We start from the raw sequence: 25,010 nt of genomic DNA, 5'->3' as shown, positions 1-25,010 counted from the left end.
CTCTAAATCTTAATTAGACCTCAAGCAAGGCACTTACCAGTGGGTTTCCCCATTTGTGAAACAAGTATGACAAAATGGTGATTGAGGGGGTATCTATTTAACACATTGCAGTGCTTGGCATATATGAGTGGTTATATATATTTTACTAACTTGCTTTAAAATCTGCATACATAACTGTGAGAATAACAAATAATTCTCCTTGTACCACCTAAAATCATTTTGATCTTGCAGGTTTTGGAATCAGGGCTGAGGGATGACATCAGAACTGTGACATCATCAGTACATGGCCTCTAATCTTTGTCTTTGAAAAGCAAACACACATTTTCATTTGCACACTTTACCACTCCTTGTGGACCCTCAAAATAATGGGAGGTAATTCTAGAGCAGATGTGGGAGAGCAGGAAGAATTATGTATTTTGGGCAAATGTCTGGCGAGAACAACATTCTGCTGGCAAAGAAACACATCCACGGGTGTTTCTTCACCAGGGGCTCTCCAGTCAACCACTCTGAGTTTGACTTCTGGTTTTGCCACTTTCCTTGGTGCCTCAGAGAAATAGAAGTGACAGAGTGCCTGGCACATAATAAATCCTCTGATGTGCCAGCTGATTTCGGCCTCAGTCATCATTCCTTGCCTGCCATGTACAGAGGAACCCATTTACATTAACAAAAGACTGAACACCATGTTAATAGCGCCCCCTGGAGTTGTGCGAGAAAGTGGCTCAAGAGGGACTCATTCACACCGGCCACAGACAGAGCACATTGTGAATGGGAGTTGTGCAAGAAGTGGCCCAACCACTCATTCCCCATTCATATAGCAAACAAATGTGTATTGAGTGTCTGCCATGAGCCAGGCACTGCTGGGAGCTGGTGATTCAGCCAGGAGCAGGCAGACAAGGACCCTGTTCTGATTTGCTTATATCTGTCTTCTTATTTGCCAAGGAAGGTAGTAATAGTACCCAACTTGTAAGATTGCTGTAAGGACTAAACAACAACAAAAAATGACAAATGTAAGTTGCTTACAAGGGTGCCTGGTGCATAGTGCTAAAAATTTGGTAGCTGTTGTCATTAGGTTTCCTACAACATTTTGGTGGGTACAGAATATATTTTTGCCAAATTGTAGTCATTCTATATGATTCAAGGTGGTAATGAAGAAATAGAGTCCTCCATTTTTCCTTAATACTTAAAAATTTTATGCTTTTCAATTTCACCATAAGGCATTGGAAAAGGAGGAAGCATGTTTGGTGGCATGGCTTTTGAAAAATAGCAAACATTTATTGTTAATTTCACTTATTGTTAATTAAAATTATTGAAAATTATAATTTTCTTATAATTTGTAACATTGATTGGAATACTTCAGAGAAAACTGAAGTGTTTTTTTTTTTTAAAAATTAGAATGAAAGGGATGTGGAAAACCTATTATAAAAGGGAAGCAACAGCTGCTGGAATATGGGGGGAAGTGTCCAAGGGGAAACATGTCAGAATTGAGTTTGAAGCCAATGGAGAACTGCCATTGCTGTTGACCTTATACATAGAATCTCAAAGAAGTATAAGCCTCATGAATATGATCAGTGATGTCTTGGTTGGAATTTTCTGTTAGTTGCATGCTGCTGCTATTAATTTTTCAGGATATGGATTTGGTGAGCATGAGAAATTAAATTTGGCCTGTACTCATCTTCCTATATGGATAGGGAAGGAAAGCACCAGGTGTAGCTGGGTTTATGGGGAGGTCAGATTTCACAGGGCAGAGAAAAAGGAGGGGATGCATCGATTTCCCCCTAATTCTCTCAGGGCAGGTGCTTTCTTTAGAAAACAGGTACATGTTAGTTAGAATAAACCTGCTCTGACCCCTTCCTGGCCTTTGCAACCCCAAGTGGTTTCCAGAGCTTCACTTTGGGACTTGTTTACTTTGCTAAAGGAACATGTCTTCGTTTTTGCACATGGACACTTGTCACTGGGAACAGTTGAGTTTTGCTCTGTGAAGTTCACCAGCCATGAGTGTGGTAAAGGAAGGTTGACTGTTTTTAGTAGCTGTGGCCTTTAAAATGGTTCTTTGGGCTGGTTTAAGTTCTTCTTTAACCGGCAGGTCGCGCCCCGCTGGCTCAGGATGCAGGTGGCCACATGGCAGTTGCTGCTTCACCTGTTACAGTGGGAGACTTGAGGTGGCAGGTTTGATGTGTGTCACCCTGACTTGCCCTGTGAGTGCCAGTAAAGTGACACAGTGTATGGTCTCACTGTCCTAATGATGTTACTAAAGCACAGCAAGCTGCTTGCTATATCTTGGAAGCTCCTTCTGGCCCTGGTGACTGCCAGGTGTTGTTTCCGATCACAGGCTGGACTGATTGTGTACTGAGTACCCTTGCCCGATTCCACAGAACACCTCCTGTGTGCTGAGGGGGGCATCTTTGCTATACTCCGCACCCTTTCAGGCTCTCTTTCTCCTGTACCTTCTGATCATCCCCCGAATCAGTTATTCAGATCTTGCAGTCACACAGACTTGAGGACTCTACTCCCTGCATGACTTTAAAAAAAAAATGTTGTTATTGATTTTTAGAGAGAGAGATAGAAACATTAATGATGAGAGAGAATCATCGATCAACTGCTTCCTGTACACCTACAGGGGCTCAAGCCTGAAACCGGGCATATGCCCCGACCGGGAATTGAATTATGACAGCCTGGTTTATAGATGGATGCTCAACCACTGAACCACACCGGCTGGGCTCCCTGCATGACTTTGGACAAATGACTTAACCTCTCTGAGCATACAATCCTCTGTTCCTACCGTAGTCTCTTCAGTCATCAGTGCTGAACCGAGGGGATGCAAGTTGGGGCTGAAATCCATCCTGGCTGGGCTTTGCCAAATTTGGCTCCAGAGCTAGGCAGTCCCAAGTAAGGGGCACTTTTTATATTTCAAATGGCATGTGCTAGCTGAGGCCCTCCTAGTCACCTTGACTCTCACCCTATCTGTTCCATCAGCATGTCCAGAGAAATCTTTTAAAAGCGTCATCAAATTGTATCATTGCCCTGTCCAGAACCTTGCAGTGGTTTCCCAATCTACCTAGTAGACCCCTTACGTCCTCACCATTGCCTTCAAAGCCTGTGATCTGCCCTCCCCACGAATCTCTGACCTCATCTGCCACACCCCCATCACCTGCTCCACTCTAACAAAGTCCTACCCCAGGGCCTTTGCACTTGCTGGTCCCTGTGTTCATAGATAGCCATGTGGATCCTATTTCACTTCAGGTTTCTGCTTAGATATGTCCCCATTACTGAGACCATCTCTGGCCACCATGATTGAAAGAGCACCTGCTGTCAGCTTGAGTGCTAACTCTGCTTGATTATTATTATTATTATTTTTACAGAGAGGAAGGGAGAGGGATAGAGAAGTAGAAACATCAATCAGCTGCCTCCTGCACACTCCCCACTGGGTATGTGCCTGCAACCAAGGTACATGCCCTTGACTGGAATCGAACCCGGGACCCTTGAATCTGCAGGCCAATGCTCTATCCACTGAGCCAAACCGTCAAGGGCTTGATTATTTTTTGCATAACACTTCCACCCCCTATTTGACGTGTCATATTATTTGTGTGTTTGTTTCTGTCACTCAGTTATCAGTCCCACCAGACAGGGACTGTTTCTGCTGGATGCCCAGTGCCTAGAATCTTGCTTTGCTCAGGGTCAGTTGGTATTTGGGGTGGCTGGGAGAGTCTGTCCCAAGTGATACTTGGAAGGTATAGGTGCCACACCTCCTTGTACTTTCTAAGCTCCTTTCTTGGGGGAGTTCCCTTCAGCCCTCTCCAGGGATCATGTCTTGCTCAGTGTTGAGTATATAGCAGGCCATAACAGACCCAGCAGTGAGTCATGACATCCATCCAGGATTGACTAGGCTTAACAGGAGCAGGGTCAGGAAAGATTTGTAAAGCTTGTTGCAATTACTTGGTGTATGTTTGTGTTGGGCCAAGTCATCACTCTGGGTCATGGTCAAAAGAGTTTAAAAAACACACATCTAATGGATAATAGGATAGTGTTTGTTTGTGTTCTTTACGTAAAGACACTACACCTCCCTGACAGATGAGAGTGTAAACTCTCAGGGCAGAAAACCAACCTGGTTGTCATGTATTCTGGCATGTTGTATTTGGGGAGGTGCTCTTTAGTGGTTGTCAAGTGAATGAAAAAATTTTTTAAATGGGCAAAGGTAGATTCCAATGAATAAAATGATACGTAATTCCCAGTGCTAAAAATAATACTTGGACCCTGGCCAGTGTGGCTCAGTTGGTTGGAGTGTCATCCTGTCCTGTATATGGGAAGGTGGTGCGTTTGATTCTAGGTCAGGGCACATACCCAAGTTGCAGATTTGATCCCTGGTCCAGGTGCATGTGGAAGGCAACCGATTGATGTTTCTCTCTCGCATTGATATTTTTCTCTCTCTCCCTCCCTCCCTCCCTCCCTCCCTCCCTCCCTCCCTCCCTCCCTCCCTCCCTCCCTCCCTCTCTAAAATCAATGGAAACATATCCTCAGGTGAGGATTAAAAAAAAAAAAAAATAGCCTGGCCTGTGTGGCTCAGTGTTTGAGCAATGACCTATGAACCAGGAGATCTTGGCTTGATTCCCAGTTAGGGCACATGCTCGGATTGCATTGCGGGCTTGATCCCCAGTAGGGGGCATGCAGGAGGCAGCCAATCCTTGATTCTCTCTCCCTCTCCCTTCCTCTCTGAAATCAATAAAAAAATATTTAAAAATAATAATAATACTTGGTAACAATTCAGCATGCCTTTTAGGTAGAACTGAGAAGCCATTGTAATTGTGACATGACTTTTCCTTTCTAAAATGTATTCCTTTTTAAATGCAGGGCAAGGTTTTGCTACATAATTATATTGCAAGGAGAAAGTTCTATTGGACACAGTGATGGGGAAGTACAGTCTCAGGAATAAGCCATTTCCACAAGGTCCATAAGGCCACAGATGCCTGCCCCTTAACATCCTTCCAAGTTCATTTACTAGAGCACTCCACACCATCAGGACATCTGTGGAGGGTTTTGCTTAGTAGATTTATTAGGAGGGAAACGTTTTGTATTTTGAATGTAAGGCGTGGGGCTGGTTTTGCCCAGCCACCATTGCTGGGTATGAACACTCTGCTATGATTTGACTGTAATGTTGAATCTGCTGATGACACGTGTCTGTAAACAAATTTCTCCACACACCCCTAAAAACAGCAAATATTCTGGGCCAACCTGAAATATAAAGCTGTTTTTCTGGCAAGATGAAAAAGCATACACCATAATTCCAGCAAGCAGATACCAGAGGGTCCATATTGCTTGTTAGCAGCTTGTCCTGCCACAGAGGTGGCCACCAGGGTACTTTTTAACTTATAAGACAAAAAACAAGGGTGTTAGGAAAGAAGAAACTAGACTGATCCTCCAGCACTCCTGTTTTCACATTTGATGGCCAGAGATGTTTTATTTTAAATGATAATTTTGATGAAGTTGAAAGTAGATGGAAAGTAATGCAGTTAATTCCTTTCATCTTTCTCTTTTATTTCCACAAAGGCACTTCCTGGGCCTCTCTTCTGGGTTATGTAGTTCCCGAGTATTTTTCTAACCTAAGTATTTTTCCTTAAAAAGTGGCTCAGTTGGTAGGGTGTCTTCTCATGCTCCGAAAGGTTGACAGCTCGATTTCTTGGTCAGGGCACATACCCATGTTGTGGGCTTGATCCCTGGTGGGGGGCATGCAGGAGGCAGCCAATCTATTTATCACTCTCACATCCATGTTCCTCTCTTTCTTTTCTTCTCCCTTCCTCTCTCTCTAAAAAAATCAATAAAAAATATTTAAAACATTTCTGAAAATCTGGTTATGGAAGTAATAGATGGTTATTATAAACAAACACACACACACAAAGAAAAAAAACACCAGAAAGCTCTGATGTGGAAAATGTGAAGTTTCCCATCATACATCTCCAGAGAGAGCTGCTGGCTGCAGCTGATAGTTTGGTGTATGTTGGCTTCTATGCGTGGATTAACATGCATCTATAGTATAGTTGATCCTTAAACGATGTTGCAAATCGATGCAGAACTTTTACTCCTTCAAAACTTTACAGTCCAGCTCAGTGGTTGAGCATTGACCTGTGAACTAGGAGGTCACGGTTTGATTCCTGGTCAGGGCATATGCCTGGATTTCAGGCTTGATCCCCAGTGTGGCGTGTGCAGGAGGCAGCCAATCAATGATTCTCTCTCATCGATGTTTCTATCCCTCTCTCCTCCTCCCATCCTTTCTGAAATCAATAAAGATATTTTAAAAAACAACAACAAAAACTACTTAACTATTAATAGCTTACTGTTGACGGGAAGCCTTACTAATAACATAAGCATTCGATTAACACATGTTGCATATTATATATATTATATTATAGTAAGACTAGTGGCCCGGTGCACGAATTCATGCACATTGAAAGGAAATTAATTAGAAGAAATAGTTTAATATTGCTATTCGCCCTTTCTCTATAATAGAAGTGTCAACCAAATTCACAATTGACAATGACAGATTGAAACACGTGTGATTGACGAAGTCATTTTCAAGATCCACCATTTCTTTTCAGTTGGGTCAAGTTTCTAAGCTTTCTAAATCTCCGTTTTCTGGCTAATGAAAAGAAAATAGGATTCCACTGAGTCTCCTATCTACCTACTCCAGGACTTCTGTGAGGATCAAATGAGATGAGGCACGGGAAAATGCTTCACTGACATTTATTTGGTTACAGTGTAAAATGTTTGCACTTGGCTATAAAGCAAGTCGTGTTCCTTGGGCTGAAGAAACTGCAAGGAGGCTAGTTGCTAGAGAGAGGAAGCTGGGCGTTGCTATGTGACATCATTACCCAGATGGGCACTTAGCATATTAGCCATATATATAAAATGTTAAGAAAATCATAAAGAAGAGAATATATTTACAGTATTTATTGAAAAAAAATCTGTGTATTAGTGGACTTGCAGAGTTCAAACCATGTTGTTCAAGGGTCAGTTGTATCATTATTCTTACCAAAGTGGGCCTTGGATCAAGCACTTCGACCTTCTTTCCCCTGCTTCATTTTGGATGATCCTCTGTGTCCATTTGCACAGAGCCCCCTCATTCACTTTTAATGGTGCCACAACATCTGCAGCATGGATTGTGTGGGGTCCTGACTGGCATTTTGGATGCTTCTCAGAGAAATAGAGGAGCGGTAACATGGCCAAAAATCACTTCTAGACCCTGTGTCCGGGGTTCTAGAGCAAGCATGTCAAACTCACAGCGCACAATGAATATTTTATTAAAACATTTCTTGCATACCAATATATTGGTATGCAAGAAATGTTTTAATAAAAATTTTGTAACTTAACTTTTACAATATCCTGTTATACATAATTATTAATAACGAACTACAACATTCACTAATGACTGATTATTACAATCGTGTTGCATTCATTTCCCTTACACGCCTTACACGCAGGCGCACCATCCCCACTAATACTAGCAGCGAATATTTTAGCAACCAATTGCCATGTCATTAGTCTTGTACTGACTTGTTTGGTGTACACGACAGGAAATATTTTGCTTTTGAAGAATAAGAAAAATAGGTTTATTTGCATTACACTTATTAATTTGTGCAGTTATTCAGTGTCTGGTAAATTAAGTTTCAAGAAAATATATTAATTTTATTAAAATGTTCTATTATTTTATGTTAATGATTGCTCATTTATTTCAGCCCTTTGTATTCAGCATGTCTCTATTGAAATAAACCTATATTTCTATGAAAATTGAAGCTTTTGTTTTTTTGTGGCCCACATAAACTTAAACCTTGTTTATTTGGCCCATGTTAGCCTTTGAGTTTGACATGCTTGATCTAGAAGAGCCTGTTTTCATCTTGTGGCCTCCTGAATATCTTAGCATTCAGCTTTTCTATTCTTACCGGAAGTAGTTTTATTTCCTGTCACATTCCTTCAGACTGCCCACTTGGATTCCCAAGCTCTGTTCCCTTCTGTGGAACCCCAAATGCACCTAACCCATGGGCCAGACACATCTCGATTACGCTTTCAGATACACCAGGCTAACAATTTCACCATTTTGGCTCCTTCATCCCCTTGTCCTTCATTTTGTCTCTCTGCTTAGGTAGAACTGGTTGGATGGATTTCATTGTGTGTGAAGTTACCCTTACTTTCCCAACCCAGACACCAAGTGACTTGTCCGAGAGGGATTTGTTGCAGAAGTCCATGGCAGCACCATGGAAGCCACCTGGAACCCACCAGGCCTTAGGACGACCTTGGGGGACCAAGAAATTTGCTGGAAAAGCCAACTCTTTAGTTTTCGATGTAGAAAGGGCAGGGGTGTTTGGTGGTAAAGAAGAAGGAATGGGGAAGAGGGATGTCAGATCTCACCTGGTTAATCCTGTCTTGCCTCCTGAGTAGGCATCTCACTGGAGTGTAGTGATACCCCTTCCTCCACCCTCTTCAGCCCTCAGCAGGGCCAGGCGCACTCCTGCCCCTCAGTTGGCTAGCTAAAAGGAACTTGATAATGGCTAAGCAAATTGCTTTTGTGGCATTGCTGACCAAGAGGGCAAGGGAGAGTTTGCAGCAGCCCAAATCCTGCCCATTGATTGCGAGGCTGGACCTTGTTTGCACTGGGCTATACTGATCCTTAAGCAGCTTCTGCTTTTTGAGGGGAGAAGCAAGCATATTTGTCCTGAGTGCTGAGGGAAGGGAGCATTGATCACGGTTTGTCCTGCAGGGAAGCTAAAGTGAGGAAGCAAATTCTCTAGAGTGGTTACTTACTATGTGGCTAGTTTACTCATCTCTGTATGGGGAGAGGAGGGTGGAAATGCTTCATCTGTATGACATTTCTAGGACAGTAGTGACACGCAGTAAGCATTGCTCAGTAAATGTTAGGACCCTTGATTTCACCAGATGAGTGGTGGCACTTACTGCCTGTATATGCTGTGCATGTGTTAGCTCATTCGATGCTGGCTGTGACCCCTGAGGGACATCTCTGCTCCAGCCTACAGAAGAGGAACCAGGCTCAGAGAAGTTGAGTCACTTATCTAGCATGGTGCAGTTAGTAGGTGACAGAGTCCACACTCAGAGTCTGAGTTACACTGTGAGCTTGGCCTTGTTTCTCCATCTTCTCCACTGACCTGCTGTGTGATTTCTTCATCTCAGGGACACCTCTGTCAGTGAAACCAATGATAGCCCTTTTGTATAGTGTGGTGGTGTGACTCAGTGTATAAATCCAGGTCCTTATCACCAAATGGGCCCACAGCTCTGCCTCTCTCTCTGGCTGGGCCTTCCTTCCTGTGATTTCTTTGTGACTGATACATCCTCAACAGTTGTAAATTACTAGGGGCAGGGACAAGTCACAGTCCCCTTGGATATTAAAATATCTCTTCCCTTTCTCTATCCTATGACTTTGAGGTAGTACAGGAAAACCTGTTTCCTCATATCACATTTCTGACATCAAATGTGGGTTTTCCACACCAAGCAATTTTCTGCAAGTTTCTGCTGACACTAACTGTCCTACAGTTCAGTTCTGGCACTAACTGCATAGCCCACAGATTAATGGTTCAGTCCCACGGAACTGCCCCCCAATTCTGACGCCTTCTTTGCAAATAGTGGGTCCTCACATTACCCACACTTCTGCCCAACTAAGCTACAAATCAGGGTTTCCCAGAATCCCCTCCTAAGTTTTAAAAATTTGCTAGTACAGCTCATAAAATCAAGGAGACATTAAAGGATACAGATGAACAGCCAAATGAAGAGATATGTAAGGTGAGGTCTGGAAGGGCCTTGGGCATAGGAGCTTCTGCCTCTGTGGAGTTGGAATTTACCACCCTCCTGGCCTATGGATATGTTCACCAACCCAGCAGCTTTCTGAAACATGTAGTTTAGTTTTTATGGAAGCTTCATCACTCAGACATCCCTGGAGGATGGAGGATAAGGTTGAAATTCCAACCCTCTAACCATGGCTTCATCTTTCTAGCACCCAGCCCCCATCCATCCTGAAGCCATCGAAGAGCCAACTAAGAGAACCCTCATTAGAACAAAAGATACTTCTATCACTTAGGGCAGTGGTCGGCAAACTCATTAGTCAACAGAGCCAAATAACAGTACAACGATCGAAATTTCTTTTGAGAGCCAAATTTTTTAAACTTCTTCTAATGCCACTTCTTCAAAATAGATTCACCCAGGCCGTGGTATTTTGTGGAAGAGCCACACTCAAGGGGCCAAAGAGCTGCATGTGGCTCACGAGCCACAGTTTGCCAACCACTGACTTAGGGAATTCTAAGGGATTTTGGAGCTCTGTGTAAAACCATCCTGGCACCCCTATCACATAGGGAATTAAAAAGGTTTTTTAGAAGCTCTGTGTCAGGAACAGAAGGTAGATCATAATTTCACAGGTAGACAAAAATTTCTTAAACAGGACCCCCAAATTATCTATATACTCTATATACTAGTATATAAAAGCCTAATATGCTAAGTGTCCAACCAATTGGTCGACCACTCTGCCTGTCGTTATTATGTGCACTGACCACCAGGGGGCAGATGCTCCGACAGGTAGGTTAGCTTGCTACTGGGATCCCGCCGATCTGGACTGGGTGAGATAGGCCGGACACGCCCTGGAGCCCTCCTGCAATCCCTCCCTGGTTGGCCAAACTGCCGTGGTCCCTCCCCAGCCAGCTGGCCCCCATTGGCCTCAAATCGGGACTGGGCAAGATGGCCCCAATTGGCCCTGATTGCTGGCCAGGCTGAGGGACCAGACCCGTGCACAAATTTGCACTGGGCCCCTAGTTAACCATAAAAGAACAAACTTGGTAAATCAGACATCATTAAAATTAAGAACTTCTGTTGCCCTAGCTGGTTTGGCTCAGTGGATAGAATGTCAACCTGGGGACTGAAGGGTCCCAGGTTTGGTTCCGGTCAAGGGCACATGCCTGGGTTTCGGGCTTGGTCCCCAACGGAACGGGGGGCATGCAGGAGGCAGCCAATCAATGATTCTCATCATTGATGTTTCTCTCTCTCTCTCTGAAATCAATAAAAATATATTAAAACAAAAAGAGCTTCTGTTTATCACAAGACACTGTTAAGAAAGCACAAAGGCGAGTAACAAATTGGCATTGGGCTGTGGGCTGTAAACACACTCCCACAGAACTGGTGGTCTTGGGCCTGTGGTGGTGCAGACACTTGTTAGTCTGGTGTTTCTCACTGTTATTTTTATTGTCCAGAAATGCAACTTTCAAATAGTCAAGATTGTTGAACTTTTACTTTGTAATCCCTTCACTCCTTCAGTTCTTATTAAGCAAGTATGTTCTGTATCTGGGGTGGATGTCCTCTTTGCTTTCTACTGGTTTCCTGTGGCCTAGTGTCCATGTGGTCTCCTAATTTAGATAATGTCACACTAATTGCTACGTTACTCCCCAGCTGCCTCCTGTACTCATCACAAGCCTCCTGTCCTGCTATCTGTTTTCTCCTGTAATTAACATCTGTCCATAAAATATACATCCACCAGAATTAAAAGGAGTGGAACTTCTGGTGACAGGGATTAGGGAAGAAGTGACAGGCACCATGTCCGACTGAGAAGGTGGCAAGAGTAGGTCAAGGAGATGGATGAGGAAGATAAGGCGTTGGAGCAAAAGCAAAAAGAGGAGCAGAAGGAACTAGAGGAGCTAAAAGCGAAGGTTGTGGGGAAGGGGTCCCCAGGCCACAGGTGGAATTAAGAAATCTGGCAAAAAGTGAGCTGTTACTTGTGTCTGGGGCAATGGTGATCCTTAATTCTATTCCTGTTTGAACATCTGGATTCCCTGTCAACATCTGTTACCACGTATAGAATGAAGTGTTGTCTTGGAGCCTGTTGTACATTTAAGAATAAACTTTTGTAAAAAATAATAATCATATAGTGGCTCATCTCTTTAGTTCTTTTCACTCTGCCATTTCGACCTTACCTGTGAGGTCAGAGTAAACAGCCCAAAGTCTTTCCAGAGTGTGTTCTTCAGTCTGTTCCATCCTGAATTCTGTACCACCTGTAACTGAACAAACTCATTAAAAAAAAAAAAAAAAAGACTGACAGCACCAAGTGTTGGTGTAGATACAGAGGAACTGGAATGCTCACCCACTGTTAGGAGGAGGGCAGTGTGTAGGATTATATTCCTAATTTGAAAAACTGGCAATATCTACCAAAGCTAAATTTTTGCCTTCCTTATGATAACAATTCCACTCCTGTATATCCAAAAAAAATGAGCATCTGTGTCCCCTAAATGACATTGTTCATAGCAGCTTTATTCATGCTAGCTCCAAACTGGTAGCACAGTGTCCGTGAACAGGACAAATGAAGAAGAACAAATGACCGCTATACCCAACAACATGGATGCCCCTCCCAGATGAGCAAAAGCACACTACTGTGTGATTTTCTTTTCGATGCAGTTCACTAACAAGTGAAACTAATATACAGTGATAGAGTCAGGACAGTGGTTCTGCGTAGGGAAGTGGTTTCGACTGGGAAAGGAGCTGAGGGTGCCTTCTGGAATGTTGGAAATGTTATGTCTGATGTAGGATTCATCCATATGTGTACATACAATCGGCACGTTAGGTATGCTACAAGTCATTACAGGTAATTAAAATAAAAATCCCCTCAGTATACACTGAGGACCAGAGAGCCATACCGGTTCCATTTTCCAGTTCCTCCACAACAGTGCTTGTCCACATGTGGCATCAGCACCCTGATTGGGCTTCTCAGTGTTTGACAGAGCCCTACCCCCTGTGCCGCTTGGAATGGTTTTGAATTGTATTTGCACTCCTTTGGGTCCCTGTTGCTGTCACTCCCCACATGTACCTGAGCTTCCCCTCCAGAAACAAGTTTGCTGCTGATGGTGGCTCCATGCATTTACCTGCTTCATGGCAGCTTGACTCTTCAGAGGTGGCAGTTTCTGAAGCAAATATTTTATTAAACTGATAAGAACAGATGCTAAAATTAGCCAAAAGGCCAAAAAGCGATTGAAGCAGGTATTTTAAAAAGTGTCATGAGAAGTGTCCGCTTCTCAAAAGTGGACAGTGTCATATTCGGGCACAAAAAGTCTATTTTGATGCCTTTCAGTAACTTCAGTGGGTGCTATGTTGTTGATGAATTTAGCCCTCCTCAGTGGAGGCAGGTAATTTCTAGAGGTACCACATGCTTTGATGGGAAGAAGGTCTGATGATAAGTATAAACTACGTTTAGAAGAGCCATCATTCCAAAGGTACTTCCAGTGTGTGCTTGCCAGCATGTCTGCCTTTAGATGGGGAGTTGATGTTCCCTTGATGGCATGGATTCTATTTTGCTGTCAGTTTCAGTTGGCTTGACTTGGAATAGAGACCTCCAAGTGAGAAAAAATCTGAGCCTGTAGATACTGCAGGATTCCTTAAGGATTTGCAGAACCACTGTTCCTTTTTGCACTTCACTGCAGTGCTCTGTGAGCCTGAGAGGGCCTGTGGACATGAAGGGGCCAAAGAGAAGCTCAGGGGAGCCATCATCCTTTGCCCAGTGTGGCCATGTCAATGTTGCTTGGTTTCCCACCTGTGAATTGTGACTGCAGGTGCGTCCTCCTGTAGACAAACCTCTGGGCCAGAAGTTTCAGACTCCAGAATCAGGATTTTAGCAAAGGAGATACAGAGTACTTGGCATAGACTGGGGCGGAGTCTTGGGATCAAACAGGATCCTGTTTCCATGACAGAATGTGTGACTATTCACACAGAGCTGAATCAAGTCACATTTTGCTTCTAAATGGCTTCCAAATGAATTTGTGTCAAATGTATATATTTTTTATTTTACTTTATTAAAAATTTTTATTATTGATTTGAGAGAGAGAGAGAGGAAAGAAGGGAGAGAGTGAAAGAAACACCCATTTGTTGTTCCACTTATTTGTACATTCATTGGTTACTTCTTATATGTGCCCTGACTGTGGATTGAACCCGCACCCATGGCATATCGGGAGGATGCTTCAACCAACTGAGCTACGCAGCCAGGGCTGATAAATATTTTTAAAAGTTTAATTTTAAGCTGAGCTTAATTGGGTTTGGATTTGTGGAGAAGGGCTTGTGAGCAGACACCAGTTCTTCAGTACTCTTATGAGGCTGACTTAAGGTCCAGCACTGAGCCTCCTTGAGCTTTGGAGGAAATCTGGGGTGCTCAGAGGATGGAGGAGCATTTTCTTGCATGTTGGGGTCTGTTCACGGTCATGCTGGTGTGCGGCCACTGTTTCTGCCCTGCTAAAGTTTCTGATTCTCTCTGCTCCGATTATTTGGTCATGAAACTGGAACAAAGAAATTTGGGCTTTTGACCTATTATCAAGGAAAATGCCTCCACCTTTCAAATTAAACCTTTTTTAATCAAGATAATTAAAAATGTTCCTGAGCCCTGGCTGGTTTGGCTCAGTGGATAGAGCATCAGCCTGTGGACTGAGGATCCCTGGTTCTATTCCAGTCAAGGGCACATGCCCGGGTTGTGGGCTCAGTCCCCAGTAGGGGTCATGCAGGAGGCAGTCAACAATGATTCTCTCTCATCATTGATTTCTCTCTCTCCCTCTCCCTTCCTCTCTGAAATCAATAAAAATACATATTTTTAAAAAATGTTCCTGAACTTCTTAACAGGATTTATCCCTTAGAACCAGAAGTGCCCAGTAAAGTCTAGGGGCAATGAGACTCATTATAAAACCAAAATAAATCCACAGAAACAAAAACCAGACTTGTGATATGCCAACAGGAGAGGGGCTTTTCAGTAACTCGGGATGCACAGAATGAGAGAATGGAGTGGAGCTGCTAGAGTTCATGTTTTGAAGACTATTAAATGACAAAAATGTTCATAGGTATGATTATATGAAACAAAAAAAAGCTTACCAGCCTGGCCGGTATGGCTCAGTGTTTGAGCGCTGACCCATGGACCAAGAGGTCACCAGTTCAATTCCTGGTCGCGGCACATGCCTGGGTTTCTGGCCGGAGGCAGCCAATCAGTGTTTCTCTCTCAATGTTTCTGTCTCTCTAGCCCTCTCCCTTTCTCTCTCTCTCAAATTAATGTAAATATATTCTTAGAAAGGAAAAAAAGCTTGTCTTGAGTAATCCTGTGTGTGTGTGTGTGTGTGTGTGTGTGTGTGTGTGTGAGAGAGAGAGAGAGAGAGAGAGAGAGAGAGAGAGAGAGAGAGAGAGAGAGTTGTGTGTATGTGTGTGTGTGTGTGTGTGGAACAGGGCCCCAGGGACAACATCAGGGCCGCTCTGTGTCCTTAAGAGGGCCCATCCTGGATGTCTCAGCCTCATCCTCACCACTCTGGGGGGCTCTGAGGGTCTCTTGGGAGTCTCTGTTCTCACACACCTCCTCTAGAATTCTGCTGGGAAGGGTCAGAAGGGCAGGATTGCTTCTTCCTCTCTGTAGGACCAGCAGGCTCTTAATTCTGCATCTGGTGGGATGATGGGTGATTTTAAGCTTCATATTCTTTTTGTGTTTTCCAGATTTCACCACTGAGACTGTATTGCTCCATCATGATGAAAGAGGTTATTAAAGAAAATTTTATTTAAGGCCATATAACCACATAACTGATTAAGGGTTACTTGAAAATTGAACCCTTAGTGTAGGAAGCATTTATAAAATTTATCAGCTCATGATCCTTCTTAGCAAGTATAATTTACCAACGTCATTGAGTATTTATGGACTTGTTGGAGGCTCTGGGTCATAGTTCTGGGTGTCAGTTTTTAGTGTACAACAATATTCAAACTTTAGACACTTGATTATCACTCTTGAAGTATTTGAGATATCAGAATGCTATTATTTATGTAATACTTCTTTTTAAGTGAACCTACTTTTTAAACTTCATTTATTTTAAAAGAAACGATCTCACTGCCTTAAATGGAAAACCAGTATTACTGGCCACGAATATTTGTTTTTATTGAATTTATGAGAATCCAGTCAGATGCTGTTGCTGGCAATGGCTTTGAGCCTTAGTTATACTCTCCTTTTTTGTTAAATTGGAAGGTGAGCATGCATTAAAGTGGTGTGACGTACAGATCAGCGCCACCCTTTGTTGTAATCAGAAAGATGGCAAGGGAAGTGAAGCCCCCCTCCCCCACCTCCTGAGTTTCATCCCTTCCTCAGGGAACTCTTATCTGATTTTGTGTGTCTGATGTAAGTCCTCCTTCCAGAGGAATGGAGGAGAAAGATCTGGAGGAGAAAGGCTTGCATGTCAAAGGCACCAGCTCCCTGTCAGATGGGTGCTTCTGACATGACTGTGGTCCTCCTACAATGCCCTGACCCACCCAGCTGATGGCCATGACCGCCAGACTGACCTTGACTTCTCTCTAGCAGGAGACCACTGTCCGGAGCTCCTGTGAAGATGTCCACTCCAGACCCACCCCTGGGCGGAACTCCTCGGCCAGGCCCTTCCCCGGGCCCTGGCCCCTCCCCTGGAGCCATGTTGGGCCCTAGCCCAGGTCCCTCCCCTGGCTCTGCCCACAGCATGATGGGGCCCAGTCCGGGGCCTCCCTCAGCAGGACACCCCATCCCAAGCCAGGGGCCGGGAGGGTACCCTCAGGACAACATGCACCAGATGCACAAGGTAGGAAGCCCTGGGCCCACTGCTCTGACTGGTTGGGTTCACTTGGTCAGAGGCGGGAGGGTGAGCCATGCATCCTGGTCCCTGCTGTGAGCTGGCAGTCATCATTTCATGCAACTCCCCCCACCCCACCCCAACTTTCCCCTGTGTGTCTCTCACACCCGTTTTTCTAGGTAGGAAATTATTCCTAAGTTGCCTTTCATTAATGGATAAAAATGTCCAAATCCCTAAAAGATAGCTGAAGGCAAGTGGACTCCTGCAATTTGGTTGCTCTGTGTACCCATGTAACCCATAGAGCAGGGCAATGGTCCTCATTGGGTCACCACTTACCTGACCCGATTAGAGCTGCTTTTGCTAGTGAGGTGAAAAACTTCTCAACACAAAATTTTCCTTTTTCTCTGTGTTCCTGAGAGGTAGTTGAAGGAAATAAGTATTAGCATCTTATATGTATTAGCATCTGCAGGAAAGGGTGCAATTCCTCAGCCTCAGAAAAGGGTAGAGCACCCTCAGGAGGCTAACAGGAGGTAGAAGGAAGCCCGCAGGTAGAAGATGCAGATGGTGTGACCTGGGGGCAAGGGGACCTTGGTAACCCTCTGGGCTCCCTACCTGGGCTATCCATGTGTTTGCTCCCCATTCCATTCCCTCACCCCCACCCATCAGATATAGGTGAGTATTAAGCCCATTTCATAGACCATGAACCAGAGTCTCAGAGAGATGGGCACTCAGCAAGTTAGTGGTAGAATCATCTCATCCCTCTGCTGCTCCCTGCACCCCAGGCCTGTGCCACCTCAGTGACCTCCAAGCACAGCCAAGCGAACCCCTCCCTGCCTCCCCATCGCCCGTATATTTCTGTCAACTTTGGTACAGTATCTGTCTTGTCGCTGCCTTCCTGGGAAGTTGTTGGTGACTACCCTCTCCACACACAACACCAATTTAGGCCTGCTTCTTTAGCGTAGCCCCCTCTTTTCCTCTCTGCCCATTTGTTCTTTCCTCCTGGAACTGTTAACACACACTCCATGCACATTTACAAACCTCTGTCAGAGGCCTGCTGTGTGTCCAGCCCAGTGTCGAGAGCATAGGAACCGGGGTCTGGTGGTGTGTAGGGGGGCCACACCTCCTGTCTGTATAGAGCTCCCACTCTGTGTGGAGACAAGCCCATCCCAGGAAAGAGATGTGGAGGGCAGGCCCCCACCCAGGGCTCCTGTTAGCCTCCTGAGGGTGCTCTACCCTTTTCCCGTGTAGACATCTGCCCCTCCTGTCTCAGCCAGGCACCCTCTTGGCCTCCTTTCACTGTACACATATTGAGCTGCAGTTGATGGGGGGTTACCCATTAGATTAAGATCCCAGAAAGCAGGACATTTGCATTCACCAGGGCCTAGCAGAGTGCTCTGGAAGGGTCTTAAGAAAAGGTCCCCTTTAACAACCATTTCCATAGGGCCATGGTCGGCAAACTGCGGCTCGTGAGCCACATGCGGCTCTTTGGCCCCTTGAGTGTGGCTCGTCCACAAAATACCACGGCCTGGGCGAGTCTTTTGTGAAGAAGTAGCATTAGAAGAAGTTTAAGTTTAAAAAATTTGGCTCTCAAAAGAAATTTCAATCGTTGTACTGTTGATATTTGGCTCTGTTGACTAATGAGTTTGCCGACCATTGCCATAGGGGAAGTGTTTGTGCTGAGCATTAGGAGGGAAAATTGATGTTCGTTCTGCCAGAACAATGCCGTAGATAAGCCTCCCTTGCAGCTAGCAGGCAGGAGGCTGATAATGGATCACTGAGGACATCTGATGTATTGTTACCATGCTCATGGGCAGAAGTTTCTGTCTGTCCCTCTGATTTACAGTCTCCCAAGGAAGAGGGTCCCTGATCTCAAGATTTGTGGTGACAAGGTTTCCTTGTGACAATGACAGAGAGTCCTGAGTCTTAGCTAAAACTGCCCCTGACCAGAAGCTGTCACTCATTTCCTTGTGGGATTCCGGCCATCTAAAACTGTCTCCTGTTCTTGCCGAGTGCCTTGGTCTTGTTGTCCCCTTGCCCTTCAACCACTGGTCTCCTCGGCAGTCACCCTCCATTGGTTGGTATTATTTTATGCATCTGCTTGACACCTAGGTAGCTGTCAGGACCATGTCTTGGACCTAAGCTGCTTGGTCATGTTGGCAATTCAGTAAATTCCATAGTGTTTTCAGTGACATTGAACTCTTGGGCAGTGCTTTGCTGTGCCATCTCATCCTGTCCCTTCTTGCTGATCCTGCCTTGTTATTACCCCCCTCTTGCAGCCAATGGAATCCATGCATGAGAAGGGCATGTCGGATGACCCCCGCTACAACCAGATGAAGGGGATGGGGATGCGGACAGGGGGCCACGCAGGGATGGGGCCTCCACCGAGCCCCATGGACCAGCACTCCCAAGGTATTGTTTTGTTTCTCTTCTTTCCTCATGTTTGTCACCTCCAGGAGTCCTAAGGTCATTTTCCTAATCAGGTCTCACACAGGTAGACAGGGAGGACATAGGGCAGTGCGGAAACCCTACCACAGAGGGCTGTTGAACTTAGGTTTGGCTGGTGCCCTGTTCGAGTGTTCTGTCTCAGAGCAGCCCAGGAGAGTGAATACCGGTGGGAACGAACTGTGTTTAGTGCTGGGTGTGAGATGGCAGCTGGGCAGGGCAGGCTCCTCAGGTTAGCAGCTCTGGTGTCACCCAAGAGTGTATCAGAAATGCACATTCTTGGGTCCCACTGCAGACCAGCTTGGTCAGAATCTTGGGAGTGGGGCCCAAGCTGCTTTACCCAGCGTTCCAAGTGGCTTTTCCAGAACTTTGAAAAGTGACAGAGTAGTTGACCTCTTGTCATTAGGGCAGGAAGCTCAGGGACTCCCCAGGTCAGAGAGGTGAGGAGAGTGGGCCTGGACAGGGCGAGGGACAGGATGGGAGGCCCAGAGAAAGCCTCTATCTGTGTAACCTCTCAGTGTGACCATCAGCAACTTACTGAACGGTGCGCCAAACAAAACCAATCACACCGGCTGCTGGTCAGTGCCCTCTGGGTGCCTCTTTTTTGTGTTTTTTTAAGTATATTTTATTGATTTTTACAGAGAGGAAGGGAGAGGGATAGAAAGTTAGAAACATCGATGAGAGAGAAACATCAATCAGCTGCCTCCTGCATACCCTGCACTGGGGATGTGCCCGCAACCAAGGTACATGCCCTTGACCGGAATCGAACCCGGGACCCTTGAGTCCGCAGGCCGATGCTCTATCTACTGAGCCAAACCGGTTAGGGCTGGGTGCCTCTTGTTTGAATACAAGAATGAAAAAATTTGGTCATCCCATGTCTCAGGGTAGGTGCCAGTGTAAGCCTGATGGAAAGGTTATCATCTTTGCCTTAAAAATCATTGGATGTATATTCTCGAGTGACCTCTGGAATCTGCATTTTCTGCAGGTTACCCCTCACCACTGGGTGGCTCCGAGCACGCCTCTAGTCCGGTTCCAGCCAGTGGCCCATCCTCGGGCCCACAGATGTCGTCCGGGCCAGGAGGGGCCCCGCTGGATGGCACTGACCCCCAGTCTTTGGGGCAGCAGAACCGGGGCCCAACACCATTTAATCAGAACCAACTGCATCAGCTCAGAGCTCAGATCATGGCCTACAAGATGCTGGCCAGGGGGCAACCCCTGCCTGACCACCTGCAGATGGCAGTGCAGGGCAAGCGACCGATGCCTGGGATGCAGCAGCAGGTGCCAACACTACCTCCACCCTCTGTGTCTGCAGCAGGACCTGGCCCTGGCCCTGGCCCTGGCCCTGGACCAGGCCCAGGACCAGCACCTCCAAATTACAGCAGGCCCCATGGTAAGGCCCACTATCTCCAGCCCTTGGGGGAGGGAGAAGTCTCAGCAAACTGACCAAGTGGGGGCAACAGTGTCAGGCAGACCTAGGCTCTGCTGCCCACAAGTTTCCCCCTTGGGGCTGGCATAATGTCTGGTTCTCATGCGGGCAGGCAAGGCTGTTGTCAGGATAAAAGTTCTTTCTCCAGTTCCCTGCTTTCCCTTGATGCCCACACTAAGGGGCTTGTTGTTGGGTGTGTCCCCTGGAGGCAGGGCTACCCGTGGGGGTGGGTATAGGATGAACACAGGACACATTTTATCCTATTGTTTGTTTTTCCCTGTGTGTAGGTATGGGAGGGCCCAATATGCCACCCCCAGGACCTTCAGGTGTGCCCCCTGGTATGCCGGGCCAACCCCCTGGAGGACCTCCCAAGCCATGGCCTGAAGGTGAGTACCCTCTGTCTTGGTGACATTTCTGTGCCCTGACTTTTATGTCATGAGGTTACGCAGTGCAGACCCTGAGATGAGCCTGTCCAGAGAGAGAGAGGGCCAAGGACAAGTCCTCGATTCTTCCTGCTGTCTTCTTTGTGTCTTATCGATCCCTGGTTATTTTCTAAAGTCTTGGGTTGATTTCACTCCACAATTCCTGCCCACCCTTGTTCTGTCCTGTGGGTCATGGAGATCCTGGGGTCTCTTTTAAATGTTAAGAAGAGAAGAATATGAATGAACAAGTTCACTGTGACTCCAGGGAGAGGCTGTGGGGAGGCAAGGCTATAGCCATAGACACGACCCTTCAGGACCTGGTGCCTCCACTCCTGTAGGTCACAGCTGATGTCCCTTCCCTCCTGAGATGCCCCCAATACTATGGAAGCCAGCAAAATGACAGGGTGGTTCAGGGTTCTGTCTCCTCACCATGTTCAGTTTCTCTGTCAAATGTAGTTGTCAGCAAGGATTTGAGGGTCACTTCTGTTGGGTGAAAGCAGTAGACAAAATGGATTTGTTTTCTATCCTCTTAGAGCCTGAGGTTTAGTGATGGGCATAGACGAGCTAATCACTTAAATCCGATTTCATCTGAACTGAAGTCAGGAAAATGCTGCCCAGGAAGAACGAACTCAGGGTCGGCACTTGGATCAGTGCAGGGCTTCGGGGAAGGACATTTAGGCTGAGATCTGGAAGAGGCTTGAACCTTGAGGCAGGAGAGAGGAGACCCCTGAGTGAGAAGCTGCCTGCCATGCCAGTTCAGTGAGAGGCGGGGAGATGGGGAGGTGTGGCCCCAACAGTCTGTCTGTCACTGGGGCAGTGAGCACCATGCAGGCTTTTTATTTCCATTTGGAATTGACCTGAAGCTCAATGCTGTACTCCTGCTACTTGACTCTCCCCAGGACCTATGGCGAATGCTGCTGCCCCCACAAGTACACCTCAGAAGCTGATCCCCCCTCAGCCTACAGGCCGTCCCTCACCTGCGCCCCCTGCCGTCCCGCCCGCTGCCTCTCCTGTGATGCCACCCCAGACGCAGTCGCCAGGGCAGCCAGCCCAGCCTGCCCCCATGGTACCGCTACACCAGAAGCAGAGCCGCATCACCCCCATCCAGAAACCCCGGGGCCTGGACCCTGTGGAGATTCTGCAGGAGCGGGAGTACAGGTGAGGGCACTGCTGCCGCTTCAGGTCACCCCCAACCACGTCATCCCTGACACACGTTGGTGTGGTTTCCAGTTCCAAAGGCCAATAGGGTATGCAACCAGAAATCACCCTATGCCTTTTTCTCTAGGTTCCCAGCTCCCCAATTGGCATGTATCCTTCCAGAAAAATTGTGTGCATATGCAGGCAGATAGGTACAGGGAGCCAGTAGGTCCCCAAGGGGTTCATGAGGTATGCATCGTTCCTTCCAAAATGACATAGTGTAGAGATCATCCCCTGTTTGTCCAAAAGGAACTTTTCTTTTTTCCTGTTCAGTGTTCTGCCTGGTGAAGATAACATGTTTATTCAGCCAGTCCCCTGGCTGAGTGCACATTAGGTTATTTCTAATCCAGCATTAAGACAGTGTCTTAGTAAATGCACTTCTGCATTTGTTTCTAATTTCACACATGTGCACGTGTGTCAGAATAAGTCCCTGGAAGTGGCATTAATGGATACAGGGAACGTACATGGGAATTTCGTAGATTCTGCAAAGGTGCCCTCCACCGAGATCATACAGATATATGTTGGAGTGAAAGTATGTATTTCTCCTCACCAACACAGTGTATCCAACTTTTGGTTCCTCACACTAAAAAAGAAACCCTGCGAGCTCTGCAGTGGATCCTTCTCACGAGTTGCTGGCCCCTTTGCCAAGGCCTCCTGGGCACCATGTGGGATGCCTGGCACACCGTAGGTCTGTGATATTTCATCCCACACTTCTGGGGGCACCTGAGATTCACTCCTTGAGCACCTTGCACTTCCCATTTCCTCATTGCATTTATAATTTGTTCAGGGCAGGCCTCCCTTGGTGAGTGTAAGCTCCACGAGGGAGAGGCTGTGCCTTATTCACTGTATATTCCCAGAGGCATCAGTAAATCTTTGCCTAATGACCATCTCTAGAGTGCATCCCAGCTGTGACATGCCTTGGAGCCAGGTGCCTCCCCTTCAGCTTGAAAATGAGCTGTGCAGATATTTTCACGTTTCCCTGTCTTTCCCTCCTGTCTCTGTTCCCATATACCCGCCATCCAGCAGCTCATTGGGCCACAGACACTACAGCCCCTTTTTCATCCCCCCTTGCATAGGTGGTGCATGACCCCTTGGTGAACCAATTCGTCTCGGCTTCCCTCCCCAGACATGGTTCTTCCCCCGTACTGTTAACTGCCACCTGGTCTACTCCTGCCTGGGGCCTCCTTCCTCTCACACTTGCCTGTGCTTCAGAGGTTGGAAGTCTCTTTTTACAATTGACTTACACTAGGTCCTATTCCCCAGGTTAAAACCTGCCGTTCTGTTCAGTAAACTCCCTTCTGTTCAGTCCCTGTTTCATGCTCTGTCCTCGCCTATCCCAATTTCCTTGTTCCAGTTTGTTTATTCAACAAGTTAGGCTTATTTCTGCCTAGGGCCTTTGCTTGGTGGTACATGACTCCTTATGCTCACTTAGACCTCATTACTGAGGTCACCTCCTCATAGAGGTCCTGCCTACTCCCTCACCTCTAGCCTCCTTAAAGTAACGTTTAAATATTTTTTCCATATATTCTTAGAGAATGTGGGAGAGGTGGGGAGGAAAGAGAGAGAGAGAGAGTGGGGGAAAAAAGAGATGGAGAAACAGAAATATCGATGTGAGGGAGACACATCAATTGGTTGCCTCCCGCACAAGCCATAACTGGGGCCAGGGACTGAACCTACAATCCAGGTATGTGCTCTTGACCGGGAATTGAACCCACTATCCTTTGGTTTGGGCCTACATTCTAACCACTGAGCACCATTGGCCAGGGCCATAGATGTTTAATTTTTTAATTCCTTTATGGCCCAAATTTCTGATAAGGCTCCCAGGCTAAGTAGATTCCCAGGGCTAGGAAGGAGAGCCTGGCCTGCCTAACTCCAGAGGCTGGCTCACCCTGCTGAAATGCCTTAAGTCAGCTGTGCCCTGTCTGGTTTCCTGTTTGCTGTAGCTATGAGTCCTCTGGCTGCCTTCCTCTGTGTTTTGTGGCTGGCATCCTTTTCTGAGCCATCTTCTGCCTCCCTCAGAGGATGGATTCTTCTGAGGCTCCCGCTTTAAAGAAAGGGCAGCCGAAACCGGTTTGGCTCAGTGGATGGAGCGTCGGCCTGCGTACTCAAGGATCCCAGGTTCGATTCCGGTCAGGGGCATGTGCCTTGGTTGCGGGCACATCCCCAGTTGGGGGTGTGCAGGAGGCAGCTGATCGATGTTTCTCGCTCATCGATGTTTCTAGCTCTCTATCCCTCTCTCTTCCTCTCTGTAAAAAATCAATAAAATATATTAAAAAAATAAAAAAATAAAGAAAGGGCATAGATGGGCTCCTTGAAAGCAGTCCTCTCATTGCCTGTCCTTTTTTCTGTCTTTGCACCCCAGGCTTCAGGCTCGCATCGCTCACCGAATTCAGGAACTTGAAAACCTACCTGGGTCACTGGCCGGGGATTTGCGAACCAAAGCAACTATCGAGCTCAAGGCCCTCAGGCTGCTGAACTTCCAGAGGCAGGTAGGTGCAGGCACAGGCCTTTCCTGCCAATGCTGTTGCTTAGATTCAAGTAATTACTTGCTGAGCAATTATTAAATGAATGTCCCTTGACCATTGAAAGCAACAGTGTCCACCCACACTTATTAGCTCATTGTGCCCTCCTTCCTCTTCATGACATGCACAGTGGTGGCACATGGGGTATTCCTGGTGTGAGTAAGCATGGTTCCCTAAGATGGCGAAACAGGAAACTTAAATGGGTCTGTATCTGAGGGGGCTGTACTTTTGAATGAGCCATAAGAAATATTTTGTGTGTGCTTGAAGGAAGGCAGAACTGTAGACCTGAAGGTATAAGAGGACCTTTTGCTGGGTGTCCAGAAGAGCTGTCTCCTGACCTGTGCTTGCCTCCCCGGCCCTTGGGCATTTATCAGATGTCCTCCACATGCACACACATTTGTGCTTATGAGATTTGGCAAGGACCCTTCTG

The 25,010-nt window shown here is 46.3% G+C and overlaps 1 protein-coding gene across 2 annotated transcripts in view; it reads left to right on the top strand.

Moving 5' to 3' along the window:
* The window catches only part of SMARCA4 (SWI/SNF related, matrix associated, actin dependent regulator of chromatin, subfamily a, member 4), a 90,493-nt gene that overhangs the window by 2,067 nt on the left and 63,416 nt on the right, over positions 1-25,010 (top strand). Inside the window, exons 2-7 of one of the 2 annotated variants that reach the window (XM_008158036.3) lie at positions 16,328-16,580; positions 18,848-18,980; positions 19,999-20,403; positions 20,727-20,825; positions 21,761-22,019; positions 24,421-24,547. In XM_008158036.3, coding sequence (XP_008156258.1) covers positions 16,359-16,580; positions 18,848-18,980; positions 19,999-20,403; positions 20,727-20,825; positions 21,761-22,019; positions 24,421-24,547 — 1,245 coding nt within the window. In that variant the 5' untranslated portion in view covers positions 16,328-16,358. The remainder of the gene's footprint in view (positions 1-16,327; positions 16,581-18,847; positions 18,981-19,998; positions 20,404-20,726; positions 20,826-21,760; positions 22,020-24,420; positions 24,548-25,010) is intronic. The other variant, XM_054717428.1, reaches the window with a different exon arrangement.

Source organism: Eptesicus fuscus, chromosome 6, assembly GCF_027574615.1.
Source record: "Eptesicus fuscus isolate TK198812 chromosome 6, DD_ASM_mEF_20220401, whole genome shotgun sequence".
Lineage (NCBI taxonomy): Eukaryota > Metazoa > Chordata > Mammalia > Chiroptera > Vespertilionidae > Eptesicus > Eptesicus fuscus.
This window is presented reverse-complemented; position numbering and strand designations above follow the sequence as displayed.